The sequence below is a fragment of the Salvelinus fontinalis genome, unplaced genomic scaffold (assembly GCF_029448725.1).
Source record: "Salvelinus fontinalis isolate EN_2023a unplaced genomic scaffold, ASM2944872v1 scaffold_0244, whole genome shotgun sequence".
Classification (NCBI taxonomy): Eukaryota; Metazoa; Chordata; class Actinopteri; order Salmoniformes; family Salmonidae; genus Salvelinus; species Salvelinus fontinalis.
The window spans coordinates 34,955-50,278 of record NW_026600453.1 but is presented as its reverse complement, the minus strand read 5'-3'; the positions used below and the strand labels follow the sequence as shown (position 1 = coordinate 50,278).

The 15,324-nt window shown below is 45.9% G+C and overlaps 1 protein-coding gene across 1 annotated transcript in view; it reads right to left on the bottom strand.

The window, feature by feature from the left end:
* LOC129844870 (putative thiamine transporter SLC35F3) overlaps positions 1-14,560 on the bottom strand; it is a 99,626-nt gene extending 85,066 nt beyond the window's left edge. The window contains exon 1 of the mRNA XM_055913035.1: positions 14,255-14,560. Coding sequence (XP_055769010.1) covers positions 14,255-14,330 — 76 coding nt within the window. The 5' untranslated portion in view covers positions 14,331-14,560. The remainder of the gene's footprint in view (positions 1-14,254) is intronic.
* Between the last annotated feature and the right edge of the window lie 764 nt (positions 14,561-15,324).

Genomic DNA, 15,324 nt, shown 5'->3' with positions numbered 1-15,324 from the left:
ACTGTATCACAATGAGCATGTCTATTGGCCAGAACACATGTCATACTGTATCACAATGAGCATGTCTATTGGCCAGAACACATGTCATACTGTATCACAATGAGCATGTCTATTGGCCAAAACACATGTCATACTGTATCACAATGAGCATGTCTATTGGTCAGAACACATGTCATACTGTATCACAATGAGCATGTCTATTGGCCAGAACACATGTCACATCACAATGAGCATGTCTATTGGTCAGAACACATGTCATACTGTATCACAATGAGCATGTCTATTGGTCAAAACACATGTCATACTGTATCACAATGAGCATGTCTATTGGCCAGAACACATGTCATACTGTATCACAATGAGCATGTCTATTGGTCAAAACACATGTCATACTGTATCACAATGAGCATGTCTATTGGCCAGAACACATGTCATACTGTATCACAATGAGCATGTCTATTGGTCAGAACACATGTCATACTGTATCACAATGAGCATGTCTATTGGTCAGAACACATGTCATACTGTATCACAATGAGCATGTCTATTGGCCAGAACACATGTCATACTGTATCACAATGAGCATGTCTATTGGTCAGAACACATGTCATACTGTATCACAATGAGCATGTCTATTGGCCAGAACACATGTCATACTGTATCACAATGAGCATGTCTATTGGCCAGAACACATGTCATACTGTATCACAATGAGCATGTCTATTGGTCAAAACACATGTCATACTGTATCACAATGAGCATGTCTATTGGCCAGAACACATGTCATACTGTATCACAATGAGCATGTCTATTGGTCAGAACACATGTCATACTGTATCACAATGAGCATGTCTATTGGCCAGAACACATGTCATACTGTATCACAATGAGCATGTCTATTGGTCAGAACACATGTCATACTGTTTCACAATGAGCATGTCTATTGGCCAGAACACATGTCATACTGTATCACAATGAGCATGTCTATTGGCCAGAACACATGTCATACTGTATCACAATGAGCATGTCTATTGGCCAGAACACATGTCATACTGTATCACAATGAGCATGTCTATTGGCCAGAACACATGTCATACTGTATCACAATGAGCATGTCTATTGGCCAGAACACATGTCATACTGTATCACAATGAGCATGTCTATTGGCCAGAACACATGTCATACTGTATCACAATGAGCATGTCTATTGGCCAGAACACATGTCATACTGTATCACAATGAGCATGTCTATTGGTCAGAACACATGTCATACTGTATCACAATGAGCATGTCTATTGGCCAGAACACATGTCATATCACAATGAGCATGTCTATTGGCCAGAACACATGTCATACTGTATCACAATGAGCATGTCTATTGGTCAGAACACATGTCATACTGTATCACAATGAGCATGTCTATTGGCCAGAACACATGTCACATCACAATGAGCATGTCTATTGGCCAGAACACATGTCATACTGTATCACAATGAGCATGTCTATTGGTCAGAACACATGTCATACTGTATCACAATGAGCATGTCTATTGGCCAGAACACATGTCATACTGTATCACAATGAGCATGTCTATTGGCCAGAACACATGTCATACTGTATCACAATGAGCATGTCTATTGGCCAGAACACATGTCATACTGTATCACAATGAGCATGTCTATTGGCCAGAACACATGTCATACTATATCACAATGAGCATGTCTATTGGCCAGAACACATGTCATACTGTATCACAATGAGCATGTCTATTGGCCAGAACACATGTCATACTGTATCACAATGAGCATGTCTATTGGCCAGAACACATGTCATACTGTATCACAATGAGCATGTCTATTGGTCAGAACACATGTCATACTGTATCACAATGAGCATGTCTATTGGCCAGAACACATGTCATACTGTATCACAATGAGCATGTCTATTGGTCAGAACACATGTCATACTGTATCACAATGAGCATGTCTATTGGCCAGAACACATGTCATACTGTATCACAATGAGCATGTCTATTGGCCAGAACACATGTCATACTGTATCACAATGAGCATGTCTATTGGTCAGAACACATGTCATACTGTATCACAATGAGCATGTCTATTGGTCAGAACACATGTCATACTGTATCACAATGAGCATGTCTATTGGTCAGAACACATGTCATACTGTATCACAATGAGCATGTCTATTGGCCAGAACACATGTCATACTGTATCACAATGAGCATGTCTATTGGTCAGAACACATGTCATACTGTATCACAATGAGCATGTCTATTGGCCAGAACACATGTCATACTGTATCACAATGAGCATGTCTATTGGTCAGAACACATGTCATATCACAATGAGCATGTATACTGGTCAGAACACATGTCATATCACAATGAGCATGTCTATTGGTCAGAACACATGTCATACTGTATCACAATGAGCATGTCTATTGGTCAGAACACATGTCATTTTGAAGATACAAGCAACAACAGCGTATGGAAATGTGTTTCCATACACAAACTAGAGAACTTCACCTTTCAGCTAAACTTGATGGGGGTAGGTCTAGTTACAAAGCAGAACCAATGAGTTACATACAATTCATTTGCTTAAATGTAGGAAATATGTTTGAAATGGGCTTTGATTGCTTTAATTGATTAACCAACTCATGTTATTTAGCAATATTAAGCTATGGTGGTGTACTAGGATTCTAAGATTGCAATATGTTAGCCAAGATCCAGGAAGTGGAGTGGTTGTGTTGACATGCAGCCAGTGTAGTGCCAACAACATCCATATTAGCTAGCAACATTGTCATTGTGATGAATTGAATCCTAGTTCATTATGATGATGATCATACATAATGACCAGCTATCTGATACTTCCACATGCACTGTAGTTGTTGCTCTTGTCGGCTCTTAGCATGTATGTTGGCCAATTGAAAAGCTCATTATTGTGATTAAATGAGTGCAAGGGTGAGGGGCGAGAAGGAGAAGTGAGGCTTGACCAGAGCAGGGGTGATAACTGACCAATTCAAGGGTGAGGAGGGTTGAAGGGGAGGGGTGACACTTGACTAGCGCAGGGTTGATACTTGACTAGGGGAGTGGTGAGGTCTGAGAAGGGAGAATGGTGAAGTTCCTATGTATTCTGTACAACTGTGTACCGTGGTCTGTGCTCATCGCAGCTGTTGCTTGTGATTATGGCTGGGAGAAATATCCTGCTGTAACCTACTGAAAATATCAAATGTTTTTTACTCTATTCTTGAAACATTTTGACATTATTCTAGAAATTTTATTTTGATATTATTCTTGAAAATAAATGTTTACTTTATTCTCAAAATGTCAATTTTCTTCTCTGTGTATTATGAGTTTTGAAGTACTATCCATGCAAAAACAATCACCAGACAACCACCAGCCATTACTGTTATTTCTCCTCTTCACCAGACTACTAATACTAACAACATTCAGTGCTTGTCCAGGTGGGGAGAGTGAGTTCCAGTGACTAGAGTTGGAGGTCTGTTTGTAAACACATCTGTTATCAATGGATCGCTGTATAACCTGTGGTCAAGGTAACCGGACCCACGGGGATACGGTCAATCACAGTGTGGGAACCGTCCCAGTCCAGCTGTGGCAGCCAATGAAATGTCCTCTCCCCCTGGAAGGCAGGAGTGGTTTAAAGTGCTTTGACAAATCCATTTTTCATCATTACACAGAGGACTGTGGACTGGCGCTGAGAGAGGGGATTTGTCACCAGGAGAGGTATAGAGAGAGAGAGAGGTATAGAGAGAGAGAGGGGGGTATAGAGAGAGAGAGAGAGAGGTATAGAGAGAGAGAGAGAGAGAGAGAGAGAGAGAGAGAGAGAGAGAGAGAGAGAGAGAGAGAGAGAGAGAGAGAGAGAGAGAGAGAGAGAGAGAGAGAGAGAGAGAGAGAGAGAGAGAGAGAGGTATAGAGAGAGAGAGAGAGAGAGAGAGAGAGAGAGAGAGAGAGAGAGAGAGAGAGAGAGAGAGAGAGAGAGAGAGAGAGAGAGAGAGAAGTATAGAAAGAGAGCATTATTTAGTAGCTTGGTTTTGACTCTGTGGATTGGATTCAATTCTCACTGGGACCACCCATACAAAAAATATATGCATGCATGACTACAAGTTGTTTTGGATCAAATATCTGCTAAATTACCTATATAGAGGTTAAAAGGCAGAGGGCAACTCACTTCTCTGTACAGTAAGCAGGCTGGGTGTCTGTCTGAGAAGTGTTGAGCAAACACACACACACCCACCCACATCTACACCCACACCCACACACGCACACACAATGGTATTTATATGCAGTGGTCTCTGTGATTCACTCCACCTGCAGAGTGGGTGTACTGTATGTTGACATCACAGAGGGAGCAGGCTGTCCTGCTCCTGTCTGTCTGTCCTCTGTCCTGCTCCTGTCTGTCCTCTCCTCTGTCCTTCTCCTGTCTGTCCTCTCCTCTGTCCTGCTCCTGTCTGTCTGTCCTCTCCTCTGTCCTGCTCCTGTCTGTCCTCTGCTTTCCTCTGTCTGTCCTGTACTCTCTCCTACCTCTCCTCTCCTCTTCTCTCCATACTCTATAATACCTTCTCTCCTCCCCTTCACACTCCCTCCTGTCCTCTCATCTTCTAATATATAAAATAATATAAATAAAATAACATGTGGGTGGCCCGTGAATCGAACCCACAACCCTCCATACTCTCACCATAATCTCTCCTCTCCACACTCTCCTCCCTGTCATGCCCCTGCAATACCTCCCTCTGTTCACTCTCTCTTGTCTTGTCCAGTACTCTCCTCTCTTCCATCACTCTCTACTGTCTTGTCCAGTACTCTCCTCTCTTCCATCACTCTTTCCTGTCTTGTCCAGTACTCTCCTCTCTTCCATCACTCTCTCCTGTCTTGTCCAGTACTCTCCTCTCTTCCATCACTCTTTCCTGTCTTGTCCAGTACTCTCCTCTCTTCCATCACTCTCTACTGTCTTGTCCATTACTCTCCTCTCCTCCATCACTCTCTCCTGTCTTGTCCAGTACTCTCCTCTCTTCCATCACTCTCTACTGTCTTGTCCAGTACTCTCCTCTCTTCCATCACTCTCTCCTGTCTTGTCCAGTACTCTCCTCTCCTCCATCACTCTCTCCTGTCTTGTCCAGTACTCTCCTCTCCTCCATCACTCTCTCCTGTCTTGTCCAGTACTCTCCTCTCTTCCATCACTCTCTCCTGTCTTGTCCAGTACTCTCCTCTCCTCCATCACTCTCTCCTGTCTTGTCCAGTACTCTCCTCTCTTCCATCACTCTCTCCTGTCTTGTCCAGTACTCTCCTCTCTTCCATCACTCTCTCCTGTCTTGTCCAGTACTCTCCTCTCCTCCATCACCCTCATCGTCTGTCCTTTCATCTTCTCTCCACACTCTGTAATCCTCCCCCTCTGCCTCTCCTGTCCCCCCTTTCTTCTCCTCTCCTCTTCTCTCCTTCTCTTTCAATACAGTCTAGAAAAGATCACCTGTTAGCTTCTCCTGTACACTCTCTTTGCTGCAACTGGCAATCCATCAAAATAAACTGGCCAAACTTCACAAGTTATATGCTAGGCTATCAAACACATAGGAATACAATGCTCCATCCTCTTTCCTACCTACACAGTAAATGATTTCACTGGAGATTGAACCCTGACCTTCATATCTCCAAGGCTGACAGGTCATTCTTCAAAGCCAGTGAGGATACTGAACAAGAATCTATTTCTGTGTCACAGTAACCGTGTTGATGTGTATGAGACTGTGCTTCAACGCCCACTTACTAAACAAATACTCCATTGGGACAATCAATCTCCCCCACTTCATAAAGCTGATTAAAAAGTGAATGATCATTCTCTCACTGCATGTGCCTCTGTAAAGCTAAAGATAACGTCAGTCTAGACTGTAAAACAGTTTCTCTAGGGTGGTCAGGGAAGGTTCAATTTCTCTAGGGTGGACAGGGAAGGTTCAGTTTGTCTAGGGTGTACAGGGAAGGTTCAGTTTCTCTAGGGTGGACAGGGAAGGTTCAGTATCTCTAGGGTGGACAGGGAAGGTTCAGTTTGTCTAGGGTGAACAGGGAAGGTTCAGTTTGTCTAGGGTGAACAGGGAAGTTTCAGTTTCTCTAGGGTGGACAGGGAAGGTTCAGTTACTCTAGGGTGGACAGCGAAACTTCCCTAAGTTTCAGTTTCTCTTGGGTGGACAGGGACAGTTCAGTTACTCTAGGGTGGACAGGGAAGGTTCAGTTTGTCTAGGGTGGACAGGGAAGGTTCAGTTTGTCTAGGGTGGACAGCGAAACTTCCCAAAGTTTCAGTTTCTCTAGGGTGGACAGGGACGGTTCAGTTACTCTAGGGTGGACAGGGAAGGTTCAGTTTGTCTAGGGTGGACAGGGAAGGTTCAGTTTGTCTAGGGTGGACAGGGAAGGTTCAGTTTCTCTAGGGTGGACAGGGAAGGTTCAGTTTGTCTAGGGTGGTCAGGGAAGGTTCAGTTTCTCTAGGGTGGTCAGGGAAGGTTCAGTTTCTCTAGGGTGGACAGGGAAGGTTCAGTTTGTCTAGGGTGGACAGGGAAGGTTCAGTTTCTCTAGGGTGGTCAGGGAAGGTTCAGTTTCTCTAGGGTGGACAGGGAAGGTTCAGTGTGTCTAAGGTGGACAGGGAAGGTTCAGTTTCTCTAGGGTGGACAGGGAAGGTTCAGTTTCTCTAGGGTGGACAGGGAAGGTTAAGTTTCTCTAGGGTGGACAGGGAAGGTTCAGTTTGTCTAGGGTGGACAGGGAAGGTTCAGTTTCTCTAGGGTGGACAGGGAAGGTTCATGACTTATTATAATGAACTGACACTACGCTTGCTGCTTTTACAAAAGCTCCAGACCTACAGGTCAACACTCAACATGTGTGTGTGAGAGTGTGTGTGAGTGTGAGTGTGAGTGTGAGTGTGAGCGTGAGCGTGAGCGAGTGTGTGTGTGTGTGTGTCAGTTTCTCCGTACACAACAGCAGGAGAGGAAGGGTATCTCCCTAACACAGCACTGAGAGAGACAACCCTTCCTGCACGCTCACCTTTCAGATACTGCTGGAGCACACAGGGACAACAAAGACCGCTGTGAGTGATTCAACAATATAAACACAGCTTTAGGACACACACACACACACAACATCCAGCTGTGAATGTAAAACTGTAATTAGTCTGTCCTCTTCCTTTCCGATCTCAACAGGAAATGCTAGTTTCCTCTGTGTACTCCTGTTATCTTCTCGTGGTGAAGCTTCTTCTTCAACTAGTATGCTGAGTCTAGGATTTACAGATTGACTGACAGGTCAACTATTTTTGGCTTGGCTAACTAGCTAGCTAACTAGCTGGCTCATGTTTTTGTTTGAAAAATGCATCTGGGCACAGTCCCATCTTTTTAGTTTGACCTGGCTGCCAGTTCGTGATCTTTTGAAAACATGATGTGAGGAGTGGTGAAGCGTGAGAGGAATGGGAGACAGAGGAATACAACAGCGGTGAGACAGACGGCTCGTAGAGAAGACGACTGGATACTATTCTGAACTTTGTGTGGTGAGCTTTCTGCCCAGAGCTGCTGAGGCGTCACCCAAGTGGTGATACACAGAGTGAAGGAGAAGTCCAGTGGCTATAAGAGTCAGGCTGCTTCCCAGCTCCCTCCGCTGAACTGACCCTCTCCATCTGCAGAGGAAGCAGCACTCAAAGACTTGGCCTCCATTGGGTTTTTGCTTATAAAGTGCTTTGAGATTTCTGTTATGAAAAGCGCTTTTGAAAAGTTAATAATAATACATTATCATTATTATTATAAACTCTAGGATACACACTAGAACGTTCTGTGATCATAGTGGAACTCTAAAACACACTAGAATGTTCTGTGATCAGAGTGGAACTCTAAAACACACTAGAATGTTCTGTGATCAGAGTGGAACTCTAAAACACACTAGAACGTTCTGTGATCATAGTGGAACTCTAAAACACACTAGAATGTTCTATGATCATAGTGGAACTCTGAGACACACTAGAACGTTCTGTGATCATAGTGGAACTCTAAAACACACTAGAATGTTCTGTGATCATAGTGAACTCAAAAACACACTAGAATGTTCTGTGATCATAGTGGAACTCTAAAACACACTAGAATGTTCTGTGATCATAGTGGAACTCTAAAACACACTAGAATGTTCTGTGATCATAGTGGAACTCTGAGACACACTAGAACATTCTGTGATCATAGTGGAACTCTGAGACACACTAGAATGCTCTGTGGGTCACTGGTAACCCTAGAAGGAAGGACACACACAGCAACTTAACCAAGGAGGAGGCAACGGAAGCATTGGACTGTTATAAAAGGAATAGGTATTTTACAGAGTGAATAATGTAAAACTCCGGGGACAAGTTGCCACAAACTGATCTAAGATCCTAACCTTAGCCATTATACTACAGGTTTTATACCTGTTAACTGGTAAAGTTCATAAAGGTTTACTACCTGTTTACCGGTAAGATTAATAAAGGTTTACTACCTGTTTACTGGTAAGGTTCAAAAGGTTTATTACCTGTTTACTGGTAGGGTTCATAAAGGTTTACTACCTGTTTACCGGTAAGGTTCATAAAGGTGTATTACCTGTTTACCGGTAAGGTTCATAAAGGTTTATTACCTGTTTACTGGTAGGGTTCATAAAGGTGTACTACCTGTGTACTGATAGGGTTCATAAATGTTTACTACCTGTTTACTGGTAGGGTTCATAAAGGTTTACTACCTGTTTACTGGTAGGGTTCATAGAGGTGTACTACCTGTTTACTGGCAAGGTTCATAAAGGTTTACTAACTGGTCAACATCCGGTTTGGGGCGAGCGGTCGCATTTGCATTCGCTCTGCATTCGCTCTGCAGGTAGTATAACTTTTATAACTTTTCATTACATTTCATTATAGTACAACGATTTAATTTGTCCAACCTTAGCAATTTCTTCTTAACTAGCTACATAGCCGTCTGTGTATCAAAGATAACTGCGTAATTATCGTATTTCGTCGTCTCGTTGTCCACTGCTATCTGCCCAGCAGCTAGCAAACGTCCACCGTCTACCGAATAGTAGTATAACTTTTCATTACATTTCATTATAGTACAACGGTCTGATTTTCATTTTCATTACAGTACAACGGTTTGATTTGTTTGATCTTAGCTAGCTACATAGCCGTCTTTTATCAAACATAATTGCGTCGTTATTGAGGTTCGCTAGCGAGCTATTTTCGTTCGAAATTAACGCAACGTAGCCAACACTGCTAGCTAGCCAGCTTGCCACCGAAGAGCATTGTAGAAACGATTACAATACAACGGAACGACTTGTTTTGTGTAGTGTTAGCTAGCTACATAGTTTTCTTTGCTAGCTTTGTATCTAAGATAATTGTGTAACTTTGAGTAATTATCGGTTAGCTAGCCAGCTAGTTTCGCCTGCCGCGCTGCTGTCCTCCTACCTAGCCAACACTGCTAGCTAACACTGCTAGCTAGCCAACTTCTACCGAATAGCAGCACTGTAGAAACTTACATTACAACGGAACGACTTGATTAGCGTAGTGTTAGCTAGTTGTCTTTGCTGTCCTTGTATCCATGATAATTGTGTAGTTTAGAGAAATTTAGAGAAACTGTCGAGGTCACCTAGCCAGCTTCACTTTCAACAACGCAGCTACTGCTAGCCAGGCTACTTCACCAGCCAGCAGTACTATATCATTTTAGTCAATAAGATTTGTAATTTTATTGATTTTTTGCTACGTAAGCTTAACTTTCTGAACATTCGAGACGTGTAGCCCACTTGTCATTCTAATCTCCTTTGCTTTAGCGTAGCCTCTTCTGTAGCCTGTCAAATATGTGTCTGTCTATCCCTGTTCTCTCCTCTCTGCACAGACCATACAAACGCCTCACACCGCGTGGCCGCGCCCACCCTAACCTGGTGGTCCCAGCCCGCACGACCCACGTGGAGTTCCAGGTCTCCGGTAGCCTCTGGAACTGCCGATCCGCGGCCAACAAGGCAGAGCTCATCTCAGCCTATGCGTCCCTCCAGTCCCTCGACTTCTTGGCACTGACGGAAACATGGCTCACCACAGATAACACTGCTACTCCTACTGCTCTCTCTTCGTCTGCCCACGTGTTCTCGCACACCCCGAGAGCTTCTGGTCAGCGGGGTGGTGGCACCGGGATCCTCATCTCTCCCAAGTGGTCATTCTCTCTTTCTCCCCTTACCCATCTGTCTATCGCCTCCTTTGAATTCCATGCTGTCACAGTTACCAGCCCTTTCAAGCTTAACATCCTTATCATTTATCGCCCTCCAGGTTCCCTTGGAGAGTTCATCAATGAGCTTGATGCCTTGATAAGCTCCTTTCCTGAGGACGGCTCACCTCTCACAGTTCTGGGTGACTTTAACCTCCCCATGTCTACCTTTGACTCATTCCTCTCTGCCTCCTTCTTTCCACTCCTCTCCTCTTTTGACCTCACCCTCTCACCTTCCCCCCCTACTCACAAGGCAGGCAATACGCTTGACCTCATCTTTACTAGATGCTGTTCTTCCACTAACCTCATTGCAACTCCCCTCCAAGTCTCCGACCACTACCTTGTATCCTTTTCCCTCTCGCTCTCGTCCAACACTTCCCACACTGCCCCTACTCGGATGGTATCGCGCCGTCCCAACCTTCGCTCTCTCTCCCCCGCTACTCTCTCCTCTTCCATCCTATCATCTCTTCCCTCTGCCCAAACCTTCTCCAACCTATCTCCTGATTCTGCCTCCTCAACCCTCCTCTCCTCCCTTTCTGCATCCTTTGACTCTCTATGTCCCCTATCCTCCAGGCCGGCTCGGTCCTCCCCTCCCGCTCCGTGGCTCGACGACTCATTGCGAGCTCACAGAACAGGGCTCCGGGCAGCCGAGCGGAAATGGAGGAAAACTCGCCTCCCTGCGGACCTGGCATCCTTTCACTCCCTCCTCTCTACATTTTCCTCTTCTGTCTCTGCTGCTAAAGCCACTTTCTACCACTCTAAATTCCAAGCATCTGCCTCTAACCCTAGGAAGCTCTTTGCCACCTTCTCCTCCCTCCTGAATCCTCCTCCCCCTCCCCCCCCCCTCCTCCCTCTCTGCAGACGACTTCGTCAACCATTTTGAAAAGAAGGTCGACGACATCCGATCCTCGTTTGCTAAGTCAAACGACACCGCTGGTTCTGCTCACACTGCCCTACCCTGTGCTTTGACCTCTTTCTCTCCCCTCTCTCCAGATGAAATCTCGCGTCTTGTGACGGCCGGCCGCCCAACAACCTGCCCGCTTGACCCTATCCCCTCCTCTCTTCTCCAGACCATTTCCGGAGACCTTCTCCCTTACCTCACCTCGCTCATCAACTCATCCCTGACCGCTGGCTACGTCCCTTCCGTCTTCAAGAGAGCGAGAGTTGCACCCCTTCTGAAAAAACCTACACTCGATCCCTCCGATGTCAACAACTACAGACCAGTATCCCTTCTTTCTTTTCTCTCCAAAACTCTTGAACGTGCCGTCCTTGGCCAGCTCTCCTGCTATCTCTCTCAGAATGACCTTCTTGATCCAAATCAGTCAGGTTTCAAGACTAGTCACTCAACTGAGACTGCTCTTCTCTGTATCACGGAGGCGCTCCGCACTGCCAAAGCTAACTCTCTTTCCTCTGCTCTCATCCTTCTAGACCTATCGGCTGCCTTCGATACTGTGAACCATCAGATCCTCCTCTCCACCCTCTCCGAGCTGGGCATCTCCGGCGCGGCCCACGCTTGGATTGCGTCCTACCTGACAGGTCGCTCCTACCAGGTGGCGTGGCGAGAATCTGTCTCCTCACCACGCGCTCTCACCACTGGTGTCCCCCAGGGCTCTGTTCTAGGCCCTCTCCTATTCTCGCTATACACCAAGTCACTTGGCTCTGTCATAACCTCACATGGTCTCTCCTATCATTGCTATGCAGACGACACACAACTAATCTTCTCCTTTCCCCCTTCTGATGACCAGGTGGCGAATCGCATCTCTGCATGTCTGGCAGACATATCAGTGTGGATGACGGATCACCACCTCAAGCTGAACCTCGGCAAGACGGAGCTGCTCTTCCTCCCGGGGAAGGACTGCCCGTTCCATGATCTCGCCATCACGGTTGACAACTCCATTGTGTCCTCCTCCCAGAGCGCTAAGAACCTTGGCGTGATCCTGGACAACACCCTGTCGTTCTCAACTAACATCAAGGCGGTGGCCCGTTCCTGTAGGTTCATGCTCTACAACATCCGCAGAGTACGACCCTGCCTCACACAGGAAGCGGCACAGGTCCTAATCCAGGCACTTGTCATCTCCCGTCTGGATTACTGCAACTCGCTGTTGGCTGGGCTCCCTGCCTGTGCCATCAAACCCCTACAACTCATCCAGAACGCCGCAGCCCGTCTGGTGTTCAACCTTCCCAAGTTCTCTCACGTCACCCCGCTCCTCCGCTCTCTCCACTGGCTTCCAGTTGAAGCTCGCATCCGCTACAAGACCATGGTGCTTGCCTACGGAGCTGTGAGGGGAACGGCACCTCAGTACCTTCAGGCTCTGATCAGGCCCTACACCCAAACAAGGGCACTGCGTTCATCCACTTCTGGCCTGCTCGCCTCCCTACCACTGAGGAAGTACAGTTCCCGCTCAGCCCAGTCAAAACTGTTCGCTGCTCTGGCACCCCAATGGTGGAACAAACTCCCTCACGACGCCAGGACAGCGGAGTCAATCACCACCTTCCGGAGACACCTGAAACCCCACCTCTTCAAGGAATACCTAGGATAGGATAAAGCAATCCTTCTGCCCCCCCCCCCCCCCCCTTAAAAGATGTAGATGCACTATTGTAAAGTGGCTGTTCCACTGGATGTCATTAGGTGAATGCACCAATTTGTAAGTCGCTCTGGATAAGGGCGTCTGCTAAATGACTTAAATGTAAATGTAAATGTAACTGTTAACTGATAGGGTTCATAAAGGTTTACTACCTATTTACTGGTAGGGTTCATAGAGGTTTACTACCTGTTTACTGATAGGGTTCATAAAGGTGTACTACCTGTTTACCGGTAAGGTTCATAGAGGTTTACTACCTGTTTACTGGTAGGGTTCATAAAGGTTTACTACCTGTTTACTGGTAGGGTTCATAAAGGTGTACTACCTGTTTACTGGTAGGGTTATAAAGGTTTACATCTTTGAAGTTGTTTGTGGTGAGTATCAAAGCCAATTACACATTTTCAAAATGCCACTTTACCCACGTGTGTTCTCGGTGTGTTCGTTTCTGGGACCAATCAGAATGGTTGGAATGTGTTTGTGTTCTAGAAATCGTTGGGGAGGTACTTAGATCCAGAGTCACTGCGGAGAAGAAACCAACGTCCGTGGGCGTGGCTTAGCGTTTGGCCGGAGCAAGGAGTTTGGATAGCCAGCCAACCATTTTTATCCCGTTGGGCATGTCAATTTAAAGATGGTGTGTGTGTGTGTGTGTGAGAGAGAGAGGCGGGGTGTCGGTCCCTGCCCTGTTCTGCTAAAATAACAGCTTCATGCTCCCCCATGCACTCACTCATGATGGACAAGCAGTGCAACACTTCAATGGCCCGATGCATTTTGCAGGACAAAACTACTTTTTGGCCATAAATCTGTTGTCTGATTTGCATTTTACAGGTTCGCCCCCCAAAAATTGGGGTGTTATTATATTTAGTGACGATTATGCAGATGAGTTTGGAGAGAAATGAATTCTTAACTACATTTATGAATGTGCAGAACGAAATACTTTTAAACAATACAGCGAAAGAAGAGATTGTGGAATAAATGACTGTAACAACATTATCTCCCATCATGATCGAGACATTTTTCCAGGGTAGTAAAATGTGTAATTAGAAGCGTTGATGGTCTATTAAGATAAAGTCTTCCCGAACGCATCCCTAATTACCGTGAAGGGGTGTTCATTCCGTTGGTAATCCGAAGCGTTTTGGCACGCAACGGAACATTTATAAAAGTGAATCGGTGCCTCAAAGCGGATAACTCTTTCACCAACACCATTCATCACCCCTGACTGACCCAAGTTTCTCTGCCAGTCACACAACACCAAACGTATAGGCTATGCCTATTTTCTGGTTGATTTACAAGCCTAACCTTGGACACTTTAGGTTTCAAGGGTGAATGTAAAATAGGCTACACATATTAGGTAGACGAATACCAAATCGGGCTTTAAGCACGACCGAAGTCAAGTCACAGAACGGAGTTCTCCCTACCTTTGACTTTCGTTAAGGTGAGCACCGGGCTATTGCAAGCGGACAGCGGGGCAACCCTGGCCGAATGTTTCTTCATAGTGATGAGCTCGGAAAGGCTGAGCTCTCCCCTCTTCGGCTACATCCCTGAATCTGGTGTGGTACCGACTGTGGGACTTTTGATGCTTCTTGTCTTTACTCTTCTCTAAACCTCAGCAGTTTTCCGCTACCTCTCTCGTCCTCTCTCGGCTCCGCAGTCTCTCGTGCATCCACCTTCGGCCCCTCCGTTCCTCAACTCTCCCTCAGTCGCTTATTTTTCTTCTGATTACATTCCCCTCCCTCATCCCCTCCCTCATTCCCTCCCTCCCTTCCCCGGTTCTGCAGTATCCCGCCAGCGCGTGAGGCTGAGCTCTCTCTCTCTCTTCACATGTAAAACAGTAGAGGCAATTGCTGCAATTTGCCACGTCACACGTGCCGCAGGCATCCACCATCTCCCTCACTTGCATTATCTCCCCCCCCCCGGGCCCCTCTGTACGTCCCGAGCCAGACGTGCCGTGCCCGCTGCCAGCCCACCAGACCTCCCGAAGCGCGGTTCCCGGGGGCAGGTGTTTGGTGACTCAGAGCCGGTTGCAGCTTGGAGATGTGAGGAAGGATCGATCACAGCGAGCAGCGGTGTAACTGCTGGAGTGGAGTGGAGTGGCAGGGATAGTGGAGTGGCAGGGATAGTGTGAGTGGCGGGGGTAGTGTGAGTGATCTGATGAGACTGGGGCTGATGTAGAGGGAAAATCTACTGTAGCCTATCCGTCCTATTCAAGGGTTATATGACGACACAAGGCTTGCATGGGGAGGCAGTTTCCCTTCTCAATAGAAAGTCTTGGAAAAATACAATTTTCGCCAACAGGATCTCAGAGCATTTCGTATTATTCTGTATGTAAATCTAGAACACTTCATTTAGTATGATATTTTACGTTTCGTATGGTTTGTATTAATTTGTGGATGTCCATCAACAATTTCGTATAATATGTTACGAATTACAATTCCTATTATAGTATGTTACGAATTTGCTAAATGTACAATCAATATGCTACGAATTT